Raw genomic sequence first — 18,192 nt, 5'->3', positions numbered from 1 at the left:
CGGCTACTGGGGCGTCTACCGGGGGGGCCTGTAGCAAGGTGTGAAATTGAGGGGGCATGAGGTAAGTTTTCTTGAAGGATGGAGGTAGGGTCTTGTGAGCGGCCGGCTTAATCCACTCCTTCCTAATTCTAGTGACAAAATACTCCGGGACTGGGAAGAACTTCTCTCCCTCCTGATCCTTGGGAAAGTAGTCCATATTGCCCTTGGGGTAGCCCTTCCGGGGTTTGCCGGGCCCGGGCTGGCCGGGGGGGGGTGGGAGGTCTGGGTCTGGTGGGGGGTTCTTCTGCCCCTCCTGGTCCTGTAGGTCCAGGGCTGAGAATTGCCTTAAGTGATCAGCAGTTGCAAGTTCTCTAATTTGAAGAACCTTGGGGCTTGTTCTGTTATCTCTACCGGGTTTTCCTCTGTGTCTGAAAACCTGGCCCCCTCTACCCCCTCCTCTTCTGGGGAGGAGTCCTCCTCCTCGTCTGGAAATTCAATGGGGTTCCTGTAGGCCAGGTCAACCCTTTCTCTGTGTGGAGCTCCAGCCGCATTGGTGGCTGCTCTATGTACTGAAGCCTGGCGGGCTTCTCTGGCGTCTAGGGCCTTTTCAATTTGGTCCGAGAGGAAGCGGGCGAAATCTGCTGGTGGGGCTGCATGCCAGGCCGCGACAGAAGCTGCCGCGGGGTCTGGCTGGAGATAAGCGCCTTCGCGTGTCTCCGCCCGTCCCCCCTGAGTTCCTAGTGCCCGCTGTGGCTCATTGCTGGGGAGGCGGGGACTCCGAATCCAGCGAGGAGTAGGAGGACCCGGCCGTGGAGCCGCCTGTACTGGCAGCGCCCTCGGAAGGCGCCGAGCTCCGAGCAGCTTCGTTTTGGCGCGGGCGCTTCTGCGGCGGGAGCGCTGACTATTGGCCGCCGGCCGTTTTAGTCCCCTTCTTTTTGGACGTCACTTTTTGGCCGGTGGGTAGGGACTCCGTCACTTTATTTCTGGCGGCTCTCGTTCCCTCGGCCGCAGAACGGGCGAAGTCCTCCCTGGGAGGGGTAAAGGATCCAGTCGCCATCTTGAGGCGGGATCCGCGGAAAATGGCGGGAAGCTGTTTTCGTCGCGACGGACCTCTACACTAGCTTCCCCTTCGGTTTTGGTCAAGCCTCCCCCTTCCCACTTACTTACAAAGGCAGGGGGGAGACATACAGGGGGCACAAGTACACAAAAACACACTGACTTTAGAAGATCCCTGGGGAGCTGCGCGAAACGCCTTGCACTCCTTGCAGGCAGGAAAGAATACTGAGGGGAATAACCCCGGAGCACGTCACAGGAAGGGGAGTTTCAACTCTATTAAGTGGTTCCTGCCTCCTTGCAAGTAATGAAGAAGACACCCAATCAAGATACCCCCCGCCGCCAGTAGAAAGAAGTTAGCGTGGTCTGTTGAGGTGCAGTGGCTGGGACAATGGTATGCTTCCAAATTAGAACAGTCTCAAATGAATATGATAATTATTCATTTTTACATGCTGAACCCTGTGACCATAATGGCGGTGCTCCACGGGGCCTGGCTTGGTTGTTGGGGGGATAAGAGACAGCAGGCGGGGAAATGGTGGGGGGGGGGGCGGGCAGGCCAACCAGGCCACGCTGGGTAAGTATCCACTGGTCCTGATCTGGGCCAGCGTCCCCAATATGGTACCCATGGTTGTCATAGTGACTGCTGGTACCTTTCCTGGTCTCTGCGTAGTATTTTTAGAAAGTGGGGCTTTAGCTCAGCAAGGTTTCTGATTGGCCACTGAAGATTTGATTGGCAGTGCAGAGTTTGGAGGATGGTGTTTTGGCACCACCACAGCACAAAAACCTTCATGATGTGACTGAATTTAAGCTACATCAGGCATTCAGTGGCTGGCTCCACTTCCTGTGGGAGCCATTTTGTGGCTGCACCCAGAATGCTGTGTCAAAATCCCAAAGTCTCAAAAAAAATTGGGGATCCCTGATCCAGACAGCCCTACAGACCACATAGGAGTTGACTAGAATGTAAAAAGAGCCTGAAACAAGTTCAACTTACTGGCCCCCTGAGATATTGGCCCCCTGAGAAGTCTTACTGAAACTCTGCAAGGAAGATCAGTTTTATTGTCCCATAGTGCAGATGGGAGGGACTGAAACTGGGAACCAGTTCAGACATGGCATCAAACCACAGTTAAGAAGGTTTAAATACAGACAATGATGTTCCGATGGACAAACCAAGTTTTATAACTGTATGGAAAACCAGAATCTGGTACCGTAGCTGGAAATGGGCTCACAAGCCATATTTGGTATCAACTCTGGTTTGGCACAATTGATAACCGCACTGTTGTAGCCACTTCTGTGTTTCCATGGGCTACAGAATTATGAAGATGGAAGCACTTAAGGTTGATACCTCAGAAAACAGTCACGTTCTCAGCCCTTCTTCAAGTGCTCCCACCTTCTGAGGTGAGATGGGTGGTAACTTGAAAGTGAACCTTCTTGGCTATGGCAACAGAACTGTGGAATTCCCTTTCTGGGGATATTCCTCTGTGTCTTTCTGTTCACTGTCTTCTGCCAGCGGATGAAAACTTCTCTAAATCATCGGATATTTCCTCAATGATCCCTTCTTCCTGCCCTGTGTTTTCAATGCTGTCATTGCTGTGCCTGTGTTTCTACATACACATTTTGCCTTCATGTCACTTAATGACATTTTTATAACGTTCTGACAATTGTCAGTCGCCGTGTTTTGTATTTTATAAATGTGTCATAATGGTTTCAATGTGCCACTATCATCAAAGACAGTTGTGTTTTCCAATAAAATGAAGGAAACTGACTCAGCAAGTCCTTTGGCAGCAAAAAAAAATAAAAATAAAAAATAGCCCAACATTCATGGAATTTTATCATACTCAGATGGGAAGCGGAGAGGAACGGAAATGAGTCATCTGCAAAAAATTCTTTTGAGGAAAATTCTGAGTAAAGATAAAAGACAGGATAGGGCAAGTCAACTGACGGAAAGCTTGGTATACTGCTCAGAGTGCCAGACTGAAAACTAGGAAATTCAGGTTCGAACCTCCCCTCCTCACTATAAAAGTTCACTGCGTGACTTTGGGCCAGCCACACAGCCCAAACGACTACACAGGGTTGTTGTGAAGATTGAAATGGAAGTGAGGAGAACAATCTCTTTGGGGAAAATACAAGGTATAAACGAAGCAAACTATGGCTTGTCTTCAGAGTTACGCTCGGCAGACTCAAGATAAAGATTGGAAAGGTCTCAACAATGTGATGCGGAAGAGAATGAAAATGGTAACACCACAAAATCAACAAAGGAATTCCAATAAGCTGTAGGCGCATGAGCTATGCGTGCTCGCGTTATGAAACTGCAGAGAATTAGTTGAGAATAATTTTGAGACCTCCCTCTAAGGCAGAGGTTGGTACTGGCCCGAACCTATTTGGTACTCCAGATGTTATGGACTACAATTCCCATCAGCCAATTGGCCATGCTGGCAGGGGCTGATGGGAATTGTGAGAATCCTAGCTGGAGATGCCATAAGGTCACTCTATAGCTCTAAGGCCTTTCCCTCACCTCCTGGTGTAGCTCCTAGGTAGGGTCAGGTAGCTCCCAGGTACAGTCTCCCCAGCCCCTGACAATGGCAGAATTATTTCCACACACAAATCTCTTGGAATGCAAGCTATGAAAATATCTTTTGGGCAAGTCTACCATATTTCAAAACACATGGCTAGTGCCACCCTTACATACAAACACTGACAATGCATTATATCCTCTTTTGAGCTACACTGTTGTGATATTTGTACTACATGCCCCCCGGGTATTACATACACACAGCAACTCACTAGAAACTCTTTGGATGTTGCAGGGTTATAACTGCCTCATGAACGGAACTCATTAAAAACCTGTGGTGCCATGAAGGCCCCTCATCCCTTTTATACCATAAAGACTTTTTAAAAATAACACTAATATGGAAAGAGTTCTCAGTTGGGTAGCTGTGCTGGTCTACAGCAGAAGACCAAGATTTGAGCCTTTAAGAAGAAGAGTTTGGATTTATACCCCATCTTTCTCTCAAGTAAGGAGACTCAAGGGGCGATTTCGCACTTGAGAATTGACATAGGATCGACTCATCAGGCTGAAAGAGTCGACCTATGTCAATCCCCTCGTAACTTATTTATTTATTTATTGTTTAGATTTGTAGACCGCCCCACCCCCCAAGGGGCAACTTCCCACAGCAGCCGAGGTTGTCCTGCCGGAGCCGAGTTCAGAGGGCGGGATCACCTTGGCGCGTCATTCAGTCGTCGTGTCTGATTGGCTGCTGCGTTCGGGCGGGAATGCAAACGTGCGTCCCTTTTCCCCCATTTTTTTACGTTACAGCTATGTAGCGTTGACGTCGCAACGCAATGTGCGTAAGAAAGCGCAATTTGCGTAGATTCTTACGCTCATAGCTTTCGTTTCCATTTCGCGCGGGAAACGCATCTTTTGATCCTCTTGTCGGAACTGTCTGTTATGGATCCTGAGGTGGAGAAACTGTTGGCCATGACTCAACTGTGCTCAGCTGTCAGATCAAAATGGCAACTTCCCCTCCAAAATGACAAACGTTTATAACATGCCACCCGAAAGGAGGGAGGGATGAGGTGCGATTGATAAGGCGAAACGGTGCTGTGAAGGAAAAAAAATGTTTGCCCGTTTTGTTTTGCGCTTATGAAGCGTGATACAATCTACCCTTTACTGCGCGCATGAAATGCGATCCAGTGTTGATATCTGTAGCGAGCGGGGAAAGGCGCACTTTTGCTGCAGTCACCGAAGTCTTCCGTTCTGCGCATGCTCAAAACATTCGTCTGTGATTGGCTGAACGGGCGAATCGACTCGACGAAGATTCCCCACTCCCGTCAGCTTCGCTTGAGTTCAACTTAGCTTCAGCGGTTTACCTCATCTCGGAGGTGGAGTCGAAAATTTAATGGCAGAACAGAGCAGAGCAGGACGAACCCACGTCGGATTCACCGCATGTGGGGAGCACTTGGTTGAACACAGGTCAAACTTGAGTTCACACGGTAAGTGCGAAATCGCCCAAGGTGGCTTAAAAGCTCCTTTCCCTTACTCTCGCAACAACAAGATACATTGTGAGGTAGGTGGGACTGAGAGAGTTTTGAGAGAACTGTGACTGGCCCAAGGTCACTCAGCAGGATTTTAGGAGTGCGAAAACACATCTGGTTCACCAGATAAGCTTCTGCCGCTCAGGTGGAGGAGTGGGAAATCAAATCCGGTTCTCCAGATTAGAATCCACCTGCTCTTAACCACTACACCAAGCTTAAGATGGTACTGGAGGACTCAGATCTTGCTCCAATATAAAAAGAGGCTCTAAACACATTCTTTTTAAAAAAAATTGGAAATGAGGATGCCCTGTAGCAATTTGGAAGTCTATACTTCATAGGACTGTACTTCAAAGTTTGTTTCATTTTTGTAAATTTAGGGTTTTTCCTTTTCAGTCCTCCATTTTGGTTAATGCAGAGATTTCTCAACATGAAATGCACGTATCAGCTACTATGGTTGAAATAAAACTGAAAGTATCCAGCCCTCATTTGGTTCCACCGAAGAATTGATAAGACGCCTTAGGCACTTTCGCACGTGCAGAATGCACTTTCAATCCGCTTTCAGAATTGTTTGCAAGTGGATTTTGCTATTTCGCACAGTAACATCCAGCTGCAAAGTGCATTGAAAGTGCATAATTCTGCATGTACGAACGTGCCCCTAGACTTATAGGTAAAGGAAGTCCCCTGTCCAAACACTGGTCATGAATGACCCTTGGGGTAATGTCACATCACAATGGTCATTTTCCCACTTACCATCTGCTGCTCGCTACTGTCGCCAAGTAGCATGGGGTCCCCCGGCACTCCCCACTACAGGGGCAGCGACAACGCAGCCGCCCTGACGCTGCCACTCTCGCGCCCCCTCAGCGCGCGTCATTCCTGGCGCTCCTCAAAACGGCGCCTTCTGGTGGGGAAGCCCGGGAGCGCGCCAGAAGTGACGCACGCTGAGAGTAGCGGGCAGCAAAGGGTGGTCATGGCAAGTGGGGAAACGACCAATGTTTACTAGGCTGACTATGTTCACCACTGCCATTCCCTTCCCCAGTCATCTGCACTTCACCTGCAGCAAGCTTGACTCTCATTTTACTGACTTTGGAAGGCTGGAAGGAGAAGCCAGCCTTTAGCTGGATACCTGAGACGGACTTCAGTCATGATCGAACTCTAGCTAGGAACAGAGCTTTGACTGTAGTACTACAGCTAACCACTCTGCATGACTGGGCTCTTGGGCTGAGACAAAGACCAGACGCCAACACATTAAACCCTTTTCATGACCTGTCCTATGCAGAAAGAAAAAGACATGCCTCACTAAGAGCCAGTGTGTAGTGGCGAAGATCAGATGGATTCTCATCTAGACAACCAGGTTGGATTCCCCACTCCTCCATATGAAAGGCGGACTCTTATGTGGTGAACTGGGTTTGTTTCCCCACTCCTCCACATAAACCTGCTGGGTGACCTTGGGTTAGTCACAGTTCTCTCAGAACTCTCTCAGCCCCAACTACCTCACAAGGTGTCTGTTGTGGGGAGAGGAAGGGAAAAGGGGTTTGTAAGCCGCCTTGAGTGTCTTTAGAGGAGAGAAAAGTGGGGTACAACATGAGCCTTCTGTGCCTCAAGAAATAGAATTTAGCTGGCATCAAGAAATAGACAAAGGGAACCTCTTTATCTTGTATCTGATGAGGAGAGCTTTGACTCTTGAAAACGTCTGCTCAGAAAATCTTGCTAACCTCTACAATACTACTGGGCTATCTAGCTCTCCTTAGCATGTGTAGTGGCCTGGGTGATTCCAGGTGTCCTCAGCAGGGTCTAGTATTCTGAGCAATGAACCAAAAGTGAGGGGATGTGGGCAGTGGTGGGATCCAAAAATTTTAGTAACAGGTTCCCATGGTGGTGAGATTCAAACTGTGGTGTAGCGCCAATGGGGCTGGGCGGGGCACGATGGGGGCGTAGCCAGACATTCCAGGGCAGGGCATTCCGGGAGGCGGAGGGCTGTGGCTTAAAAGAACACAGCAGCTGTGATCTTGATCCTTGGGCAGGAAAGCGAGCGCATGCGCGCGGTGAGGGCTGCCACGCTTACACCGGTGCACCGCCTGCTAAGACTGCTTCAGAAAGTTCTGTGGCGCTACTGCTGAGAAGAGAGGCGTAACAGCAAGCCAAAAAAAAAATCAAGCATGGCAAAATCACCAATTAGTAACCCCCTCTCGGCACACACAAATAATTAGTAACCTACTCTCGGGAACCTGTTGAGGAACCTGCTGGATCCCACCTCTGGATGTGGGGCACTAAGTCAACAAACTCCCATCCTTCTACACAGATGCAAAAAACCACACCATTCCAACCTTTCTTCCCACACCCAAGCCCCATAAATTGTTACCCAGGGTCTTCATCTCTGAACATAACAACAAGCCTTCAAAATAAACAAATAAAAGGAGCATGTTCAATAAACGTGACGAAAATATCCAACACAAATACCTGTGTGTGTCCTTTGGTGGGCTTTTAAGTGTGAGCTCTTTGTATAAACCTTCCGGCACCCATTAAATTGACAGCGATGAACCCTCTTCTTGTTTTCGGGGGATGCGTCAGCCCCAGGTCCTCCTTGCTCACTGTCGCTCAGCGCGCACTTTGTTGTGCTGGCAGGTGCCACTACACCAACCTTGACTGAGCTAAGAGCAGATTTCTTTGCCACTAATTTCAGCGTGACCGTTCCATCTACAGGAGGGCCAGTCTGCGAGGTCTTTACAAGATGGCGGCTGAGCTCAGGTGAGGATGGCGGTGTTAGTGAGGTCACTGCGTTGAGTTGGGCCTGATTAACGGCAGTATAGCCCTCTGTGGAGGAGCTGGTAGGCTGTAAACTGAGACAAGTCTCAGAGAGCAGCTTGTCCCGGGAGAGAATAACGTCCAGGTTGCCATTTTTGTCACACGTACTCATATCTATGGGTAACAAGAGGGGATCCAGCCGTTGGATATTGTCTTCTGTGCCTTGAGCGGAGGTGGTATGAAGAAAGCACTCCAAGTCGTCTCCAAAACTCTCTGAGATCTTCCTGGGCTCTGTCTGAAGATAGCGTTCCAACTCAAGGCATGTCTACAGAGACAGAAAGAAGACACCATTAGACAGTCAAACCCAGAGGTCGCATCCATTCCAAGTGAAACGTGGTCACTGCCCATCTATCTGGAGATAACACACACGTTAACGATTACCCCTCAAGAATGGAAGCAGGAATAATTTATGGCAGAAAGATCAAGCTTACTTCTTGATATCATTTTCCACATGATAAAAACTACAAGTACTATTACTCTGCAGCATGAAAATACTTGAATGGTAGCAGAGAATGTGGTAGAAGGCCCAGGAGAAAGGGAAGCTCTTTGCAGTTGCTTAGCAACCTCAGAAAAAAATGGCTTCAGTTTCTGAATCCTGAGTCAATGTCGGCTTTAGAAACACAGCCAACAGGGAAATTTCCTTTTCCCCATCTCTTTCTCTGGGCTGAAACAACATCCAAGTGGAAAATTAGTAAGAACTGTGGGAACGAGAAACTGTATTTCTCAGACCAGTAAAGAAAGAAGTCTATGGTCAGGCCCAGACAAAGGTTCAACCCTGACATGGCATGCAATAATGTTAATACTTCCCTCCATTATTTATAACCCTCCCCCCCCCAGCAGTTGGGAAAGCAAGAGTTTGTGGAGGAATGGGGGATAGGAAACAGGATTTAACACTCTCTTCTTCTTTTTTAACTGTCCCCTTTCACCAGCTACTTTTTGAACAGTGAGATAAAAAATAAGGTTAATGGTGCAAAATAGGTAAAAACGTAACTACTGATGTTATACTCTTCTTTGAAAACCCACTGAAAGACTATCAGATTCCCCTTAAATAAACTTCTTGGGCAAAATGAGTGGAGAATTTTAACTAATAATTTTTAAACCTATTTTGCACCATTGACCTTGGCCTTATTTTTTATCTCCTGGACTGGGGCAGTCCTTTTATCTCTCCTTTTGAACAAAAAAAAATAAGGCAAGAACTTTGGAACAACTATAACAACTATAAGCATTGCCTCAGAGGAATGAAATGCAAAGATTTTTACACAGCGTCCAGTTGCCGGCTAAAAATTTAAATCCCTGCAGTCAAGATGGTACAGCATATTGGCTACACCTGTACTTATGCACATGGGTGAACAGGAAACCAGTTCCACCAAATTTTGCAAAGTCTTTTCTCCCAGTTCCCCAGATGCGACTTGTAAACACAGCCCCAATAATGTGTCATCCCCTTCTTCACTTTGATTTGCTACAGCCAATAAAAAACAAGCAGGATGACAATGGCATCAACAAAGGAATCTGCATGGAATCTTTCCATACTCCAGGAGTTTGCTTTTAAAAAAGAAGTCATCTCTGATCTGGGAGTTACAATCTTGATAAAAACAGAACACACGTCCCGCTCTTCCAAAAGGGAAGTCTTGGGTTCTGTGGGTCAGAACGGTAGAGCTAAGTCCAAAGTAAAAGTCAGGTTACTCTAAGGCCCCTTCCGCAGATGCAGAATCATGCCCTTTCAATCCACTTTCACAATTGCTTTGCAAGTGGATTTTGCTATTCCGCACAGCAAAATCCAGCTGCAAAGTGCATTGAAAGTGGATTGAAAGTGTATTATTTTCCATGTGCGGAAGGGGCCCGAGACCCCACAATGGCCTTATCCATTTCTACTGCTCTGCTTCCCCCAAATCATAGATGGCAAGATAGAGAAGGTGTAAGGTTGTGGTGAGTGTGTGCATTCCGACTTTGAGAGGTTCCCGCCGGAGGTTTCTGGCTTTCTGCCTGGGATGGGGAATTTTGCTATTTAGGTTATCTCTTACTTGCTTGCTAGCTTGTGTGAAACTCTGCTTTGTTTACACTGTCTTGGAGGGAACCTGATTTGATACTCTGTAAAAGCTGTTGACTGAGATCTGGAGCTCCAGATCTCGCATCGTCTGTATCTAAGAATGCCAGCTCAACAAAGAACTAAGAACGGTTGCTTTTGCCAGGACTTTACTGGTTCGTTACAGAAGGAGTATAAATGCACAGCCAAAGAGCCAGGTAATTGGGATATTAGGTGCCCAAGTGTACCTACTTGCTACATTTTCCATTTCCAGTCACACACTGCTTCACAGAATAGAACAGGGCTCATCAGTCAAAGAGCACAGAACCCAGAGGTTAGCAAAAGCAGAAAAGGAGCGGAACAAAAGGCAACTAAATTCAGCTCCAATCGCACGAAATCTCCCGTCGTTTGGATGTCAGAACGCCGCGTTTGGTCTCCTAACATCCTGTGGAGAGGACGGGGAACGAACTGTCCCTTTAAGGCATTGCTTCCCTCATGACAACCGCAGCAGTCCTGACAGGCTTTGAGCCTTTTATCATTAATTTTCCATAAAGAACAGTTTCTCCGCAAGCCCCCCCCCCTTTGCGGCAAAGCCTGATGCTTCAGAAACCTATAATTATTCTTGGATTCCACCCCCTGCCGTCTTCGCACCTGTGCCAGTTCGAGATACCAACTGGACAAGCCTGGCCTTCTGCCTCTGAAATACAAAACCACCACCACCAAATCCGCAGTCCCTTGAAAGGAAAGAAAACAAATCCCAAAGAGGCAATATGAGGGGGGGAAAAAGCACTGAGATAGATACAGCTTTGGGAAGAAAAAAAAACACAAACCCCACCCGCGCAGCCAAGACAAGATTTCCCTCTGTAGCAGAAGGGGTGAGTGACAGAGCAGCTATATGCCACATGTGGTCTTCAAAGGACAGCTCCTTCCCAGCCCCACTAGCCCGTGGGCAATTGTCAGGAACTGCAGTATCTCAGTTTTCATTTTCAAAAGATCCGAGCCCCACAGTCAGATTACGCTTCAGAACGTGATGGCAGGAATGCTAGCCAATTAGACCGAACGGGCGGAATTATTTCTCATCTCCGTTCTTACGATTTCCCCCCAAGACTGTATCTCTCCACATTTTTCAAGGAGCTGACTCCACTTTCCCCATATCTAGGGGCACAAATTTCAACTCGGAATGTCGCGGAGAAAGTGAAATATGTCTACTGCAGTCCTAAAATCAATTTACAAGTTACCTTAATTTCGGGAAGTGTAGCAAGTAGGTACACTTGGGCACCTAATATCCCAATTACCTGGCCCTTTGGCTGTGCATTTATACTCCTTCTCCATCTTGCCATCTACGATTTGTGGCAAGCAGATTTATAACAATTTTCCAATATAGCTGTCTGGTGCTGAATAAGTTGCCCAGCATGTTTTGGGAAGATAAAATAATTGGGGAAATAAGTAAGAGTGTGATTTTAAGACGAGCAGCACCTTTTAAAACACGTTGCTTTCTATTGGTTTGGGCTGTTAGCATTCCACTAATTCTCCGCCTCGAACCCTAACTTGATTCTTTTTAGTACAAGACCTCTGTTCACAAGTTACAGTGGATTAGCAAACCATCCATGTACAGTGTACGACTGATTGTTCTGTGTAAGTGTCCTGAGTAACTCTCATGTTACAATCAGTTCACCTACAGTTGAATGTTTGATACAAACTCCACATTTATCCAGGTTCTGGTCGCCAGTTTCTTTTGTAAAGTCGTCTCTTTCTTACCAACAGATATACAACCGCGCAGGCAGGATGTATGTGTCTTCACTTTAACACGTGAACTGGGCTAATGGAGATCCTTTTTCACACAAACTGCGGCCTGGGAGACGAAAAGGAGCCATCCGCCATCCGCCATTTTCTATTCCGTTTTGGCGGGAAGGGTTGTAAGGGAAGGAGTTAGCTAGGTGCTGCAGAGATATGAACCCTACCTTTCCCTATGTCTGTCCCAGCGTTAGTGAGGGATAGAGAAATATTATGGTAATTGGAAAGATAAGGTGAGGTAAGAGATAGAAAGGAGGAGTGAAATAGAAATAGCGGAGCCAAACGCTATAGCTGCTCTCCCTAGGGAGGCAGGAAAGTATCTGGAGCTAAAGTGGAGGAGGAGCCAGGGACAGGAAATTGAAAATTTAGACCTGCCTCCCAAGCTGAAGGTTGAGAAACACCCATCTGAGATGGACTCCGCCCCCAGGAGAAGAAACTTGGTAAGCACCTTCTTCTGTCCTCTCTTTCTCCCATTATCAAGAAAGGAGAATCTGGCTGCTGACCTTGACCGTCCCAGGCTTTTTTTGATACAATTGCTCCACAAATGGTAGAAATTCAAAGCACATTGACAATCCACCAAAAAAGTGAGAGGGTCTTGTTGAGACACAATTGACACACAGCCAATGAAGTTCTATCTCATAGGGTTTGCAAGCAAGAGATGAGCAGAGATGAGCACTGCCTTCCTCTCCATAGCAGCCCCAATTTTCCTTGGTGGTCTCCCATCCAAGTACGGACCCTGCTTAGCTTCCAAGCTCTGATGAGACTGGGCTAGTCTGGGCTATTAGGGCTGCTACAACACTCCCCCCACCAGTGGTAGGATCCAAAAATTTCAGTAACGGGTTCCCATGGTGGTGGGATTCAAACAGTGGCGTAGCGCCAATGGGGATGGGCGGGGCATGACGGGAGCGTGGTCGGGCATTCCGGGGGCGGGGCATTGCTGGGCAGGGCTGTGGCAAGGACGCAGCCACTGCGCCGGTCCTTGGGCGGGAAACGAATGTACGCAGGCACAGGCTGCCACGCACGCCGGTGCACCTCCTGCTAGACTGCTTCAAGTTCTGCGCGCTACTGCTGAGGAGCAGAGGAGGGGCGTAACTAAGGCAAAAATCACAAGGCAAAATCACCAATTAGTAACCCCCTCTCAGCACACACAAATAGTTAGTAACCTACTCTCAGGAACCTGTGAGAACCTTCTGGATCCCACCTCTGCCCCCCACCCTATTAAACCATAGTTGTTCCTACTGGCCTCAGTGGATTGCTTGGTCCCACTGGGGGCTGATCTCCTTTCTGCGTTTGTTGAGTACACAAGTCAACTTTGCTGTTGGGTGTAAATGGATCAGCTACTGAGAACCTTAGGGGTGACTAGAATTCATCCAGAATTCAGTACTCATCAGAAGAGAAACAGACAGACAAATCCTGGAGACAAACATATCCTGGGGAAGCATCTGGTTTAACAGGTATGATTCTAAATGGATCGCACATACCCATGGTTGACACCATAGGTGTCAAAATCAGGCCCTCCAGATGTTCATGGACTACCATTCCCAGCAGCCCCTGCTAACATGGCTAATTGGCCCTGCTGGCATAGGCTGATGGGAATTGTAGTCCATGAACACCTGGAGGGCCTGACTTTGACACCTATGGTTTACACAAACTGGCCAGTGCCTGTATACACTTTTCAAGTTACTTTGGCTTCAGCGCCTGCAAATCTTCACTCTGATTCCTACTTGAGTTTGGTGGCAGCTTCTCCGGTTTAAATTAGGCTTCTTTTTGAGAACAGGTTTCTACAGCAAGGGATAGCGCCTTTGTGGCTTAAAATGTCAGATTGAACGCCTTATTATTATTATTATTATTTTAAATCAAAACTGACGCATAGTTTATTACTAATGAATGCCCGCAGCCAGTGGTGGGATTCAAATAATTTAACAACTGGTTGTTTACAAGCACCATTTGAACAACCGGTTCTGCCGAAGTGGGGCGAACCTGCTGAATCCCACCACTGCTCGTGGCCCCTTTTCAACCCAACGGCACATAAAGGAAGCAAAACATGTTTTCAGAGGAGGGCGCAGCTTGACAGAAACTACAGAAGAGATGGATCGGTGCGGTGAAAACTGATACTGAACAAAAGACCCTCAAAGATAGATGAGACAATACAGCTGTTACAAGAAAAAACTGACAGATGTTATTCATCTTCAGAGTCCCTTTTTGAAGTGACGGCCGGGGCCTGAAGAATACGGTCTCTTTGAGAGAAATGAGTATCTTGAACGTTGGAGTGCAGGTTTTTCAGTGTGGAAGAAATATTGAGCTCTCTTAAGGCTCACTCCCTACAAAGGCTTACGATTCACACTCTGACCAGGAGATGAAACTCCGGACCTAAGATGGAAGTCCTTCAGGTCCTTCTGCCCACAGAAATTCTTGGTTTCCTACTGCTCAGTCCCTCAGGATGGAACCTAATAACTATGGACTGGTGCCCAGCAATTCAGTGTCAGATCACTGGTGGGACAAGACTAGAGAGGACTGCCAAGTCCCTAGTGCGAGGAAAGGGATCCCCTGCCCCTGTCTTCCATTGTTTGCAGTGGCAGCAGGAGAAAAATAAAAATGGCAGAGTTGCGTGCAGTGTGACACCACTTCCGATTAAAGTGGCGTAGGGTAGCTTCCGGAATTACCAGGAACTTTATCAGAGTGTTTCTAGCAATTCCTAAAGCTGTCCCATGCCACTTATGAGTTTTTACCGGAAGTAAGATAGTAGCACAGGCAGTGTAACAGCACTCACCAAGGGCCAGAGCTACCTGATGATAACTGGCCACTGAGGGGAAGATCCTCGTTCTCTCTGGGAACTTCGGGTCCCTAATGGTCGTGTGTACATGTGCACGTGTACAGAGAGCAGCCAACTCTCCCAGGACATGCAGTCTGCCTCTTTGGTTTTGCTCCCTCAGTCACAGAGTTGACCTCTATCTCCATCCTAGAAAACATGAGAAGGCTAAAATACTGAAACTTCAGGCCAGCCCCTGAGATCCAACCATCCTCGGGCATGCAAGCCTGACAAATTTTGAAAAACCTGTCTCCTGCCCCAACTGATAGGTGTACACTACTGGCTGTGTGTGTGTGTGTGTGTGCGTGCGTGCGTGCGTGCGTGCGTGCGTGCGTGCGTGCGTGCGTGCGTGTAACATTTTTTCCCTGGAGATTTTTTTTCCCTCCTGATTTTTTTCAGTGGAAAAGTGGAACTCTTGAGGAACATTTTCTCTTTTGGAATTTGGAATTAACACTTTTCAAGATGTGATTTTGCTCAGGTGTAAAGCTGGAGATTGTTATGTAGAACAACGGACAGCATTAACCACTGGTAATTCTTGTGTGTGCTGGGGACGTATACAGTATTTTCAAAATTTTGTTCTCTAGGGTGGTTCCGGCCATCCTGTTGGGTTGTACTTCTTTACCATCTGCTAGTGAGGCAGGAAGAGCTTTTGGGGAATTCCTGTTGGCGCCAAATCTGCCCCAGTATCTTCCTGCCTCGCTAGTGAGAGCAGCAATTTCGACAGGCTCCTTGCAGCTTCCTTTTTCGTGTGTTTTCCTTCGTGTGTTTTTCCTCTCGTGTCACTTCGTGAGTCTACCCTCGTTGCATGTGCCCCCCTCCCTCTCGTTCTCCCTGTTCCCTCCATGCCTATTTTTGTCCACAATTAATATGCTATAATGCCGGGGTGTCCAACTCTGGCGCTTCAGATGTTCATGGACTACAATTCCCATCAGCCAATTGGTCATGCCAGCAGGGTTGATGGGAATTGTAGTCCATGAACATCTGAAGCACCAAAGTTGGACACCCGCTATAATGTTTATGCTGGGTAATGCACTACTGAAAAGTTCCATGTTATGAACTTTAACGCAGTATGTAAATATGATGCTGATCTATTATAACTGAATGACTGCTTCTGGCAAAATGCTACATTTTCTAGTCTTTACTACAAAAACCTGTGTTTTCTGTTTTGTTCCCCCTATGTCTCAGATGGCAAAAGCGAAGATATAACAAGTCTTTATTTTGTTTGTTTTCAGAACAGCCATGAAGTTTAACGAGGCCAGTTCATTATCTGGATTCTAGCTAGCTGTTATCATTGTATTTAGATTATATTGCCGTGCCGTTCTACCTTGTGTGTATATATATATATATTACTCCAATGGGAGAATGTAAACAATTTTTCCAAAACATTTTGTTACTGTTTGTAAAATTATAGAATTATTTTGGTTATTCATAAGTAAATTGCTACTCCAGTGGGAGAACTAATTTTTGAAGTCATCATTGTAGCCTGTTGGGTACAAGTTTTCTTCATTTTCACTTTGGTGTGTACCTTCCCCTTTTGCTTAGTACGGTAGTATAGGATGCAGCGGATTGCGTCTCTCACTCAGCAATATTATATGCATTTGCAATTTTGCTTACAGCAAACAATTCAAAAACACCTTCACTTTCCAAAATATGACTACTAGTATGATTTTATATAGGCAGCTATAAAATGATGCATTTTATGTTACTGCAACTATAAAATAAGTTAATATTTATCCAATATTATATGCAGTTCAATCTCCCCCCAAATATAAATGAAAAACAAAAATAAAACCGTCCTCTCCCCGACTTCCAAATTTCCAGAAACATTACTTCTCAAGCCACTTAACGCTTTACAAGACATCGAAGGCATAGCAGGGAGAGGACTTGAAAAAGCGGAGCTTCCTCCTTTGTCAAGGAACATTCTGCCGCTTCTGCGACCACAATCCTTCCTCTTGCGCACTCTCAGAGCAGATAATAAACTGATAATGGGCTGAAGTCACAGACTAGCTCTTTGCTCTCATCCATCTGGAATCCTTACTGAGCTCTTTCTTAAGGCCAAGCTATACAAGATATTAATCAAGTCCAGGTTCCGCAGACCCGGCTTGCTTTTCCTGCAGCCACACAGCAGTTGTGATGAGTGTTCAGTTCATATGCTTTGGGTGCCCAATCTGGCTCAGGACTATGACGTGGAGGGAAAGACTCCTGCCTTCTCCCTGCACCATTTCCCTGAACTAAGACAGCCACTGAGGGAGCTGTGTGTGTCTTCCATAGGCTGACCAGACGTCCCGCTTTTGGCGGGACAGTCCCACCTTAAACCAATTTGTCCCACGTCCCGCGGGTTATTTCAAGTGTCCCGATTTTTGGAAGGCTGCCGCACTGCCTTCTGGGGCGCAAAGAGCAGTCTGGCTTAACCTCAGCTTGGCACTTGACGCAGAATGCCGCATGTAGCCTTGTAATGAAGGCGGCTCCCGTTTTATGCCCTGTCACAGGGAGGGAAACAGGAAGGCGCCCTGAACAAGGCGTCACGCTAATGACTTTCTGCCGCATGTGCACCCATCTACCCGCCCGTCCCGGTTCACAAAGGTGACCATCTGGTCACCTTAGTCTTCCATTTTCACTGTTGATTTATGACCACTCCATAGAGTTTTCAAGATAAGAGGCTTTCATAAGTGGTTTGCCATTGCCTTCCTCAGCATAGGCTGAGAGAGTCCTGAGAGAACTGTGACTGGCCCAAGGTCATTCAGGAGGCTTCACATGGAGGAGAGGGGAATCAATCCCAGTTCTCTAGATTAGAGTCCACTGGCTGGTTTTGCATAGCAGCCCTATGAGATAATCTTTCATCTAAATACTAACCACGGCCAATCTTGCAGAGTTTTCAAGCTCTGACAAGGCTGAACTTGAATATATGAACAAAAGAGCAGTCATGCGCAATCAAACCAATGATCCATCAACTTCTAACATTAGCCAATGAGAAGCAATGTGAAAGTCCCATAGAAAACAGCACATGCCCACAGACTGATCCCCTCATTCCATAATTAGATGAAGTGTGCCTTTGAACCCAGAAGTCACATTGAGCTATAATGGCCAACAATAGACCTGTTGTTCATTAAATTGTCCAACCACCTCTTAAATTTATTTAAACCATTGGCTGTCTCCTTGGTGATAATTAGTCCTACAAGTCAAGTTACCCACAATGTAAAGTACTACACCTATTGTTTATTGTGAAGCAGAACTTTGTGGCTCGTTTCAAAGAAGGCCTCAAAGAGACATTTTCTGTTTGCAAGAAACACACTTTAACAGAATCCAAGAAGTAAGAAGACTGAACGAGCAGGTAACGTGGAGAGCGGTTTCATCCACTCGGCCAAAGCAAATCACATCTAGAAGGATACCCTCAGAAGAACTACAGTCAATTGCGGCTCTCTGATATGTGCTTGCCCCCGGCTACTAGGGTCTGCAACCTGCGGCTCTCCAGATGTTCATGGACTACAATTCCCATCAGCCCCTGCCAGCATGGCCAGTAGTCCATGAACATCTGGAGAGCCGCAGGCTGCAGACCCCTATTCATGTGCCAGATATGTGGAGTACACACATATCATTTTGGGTATACGGCTAAAAAAAAGTTATTGTGCAAAGCAGGCAGTTGATAAAAAGAAGTCTTTGACAAGTTATAATACACAACACACAGAAATTATGCCAGTGA

General features: G+C 46.9%; 1 protein-coding gene across 1 annotated transcript in view; it reads right to left on the bottom strand.

Annotated features, from left to right (window-relative positions):
* The window catches only part of KLF7 (Kruppel like factor 7), a 59,120-nt gene extending 47,899 nt beyond the window's left edge, over nucleotides 1-11,221 (bottom strand). The window contains exons 1-3 of the mRNA XM_048484449.1: nucleotides 11,185-11,221; nucleotides 10,541-10,623; nucleotides 7,522-8,131 (exon numbers count right to left, since the gene is read on the bottom strand). Of these exons, the coding sequence (XP_048340406.1) occupies nucleotides 7,522-8,131; nucleotides 10,541-10,623; nucleotides 11,185-11,221 (730 nt within the window). The remainder of the gene's footprint in view (nucleotides 1-7,521; nucleotides 8,132-10,540; nucleotides 10,624-11,184) is intronic.
* Between the last annotated feature and the right edge of the window lie 6,971 nt (nucleotides 11,222-18,192).

The sequence above is a fragment of the Sphaerodactylus townsendi genome, linkage group LG02 (genome assembly GCF_021028975.2).
Source record: "Sphaerodactylus townsendi isolate TG3544 linkage group LG02, MPM_Stown_v2.3, whole genome shotgun sequence".
Taxonomy (NCBI): domain Eukaryota; kingdom Metazoa; phylum Chordata; class Lepidosauria; order Squamata; family Sphaerodactylidae; genus Sphaerodactylus; species Sphaerodactylus townsendi.
The sequence above is the reverse complement of the archived record's forward strand: the minus strand, read 5'-3'. Positions and strand labels throughout refer to the sequence as shown.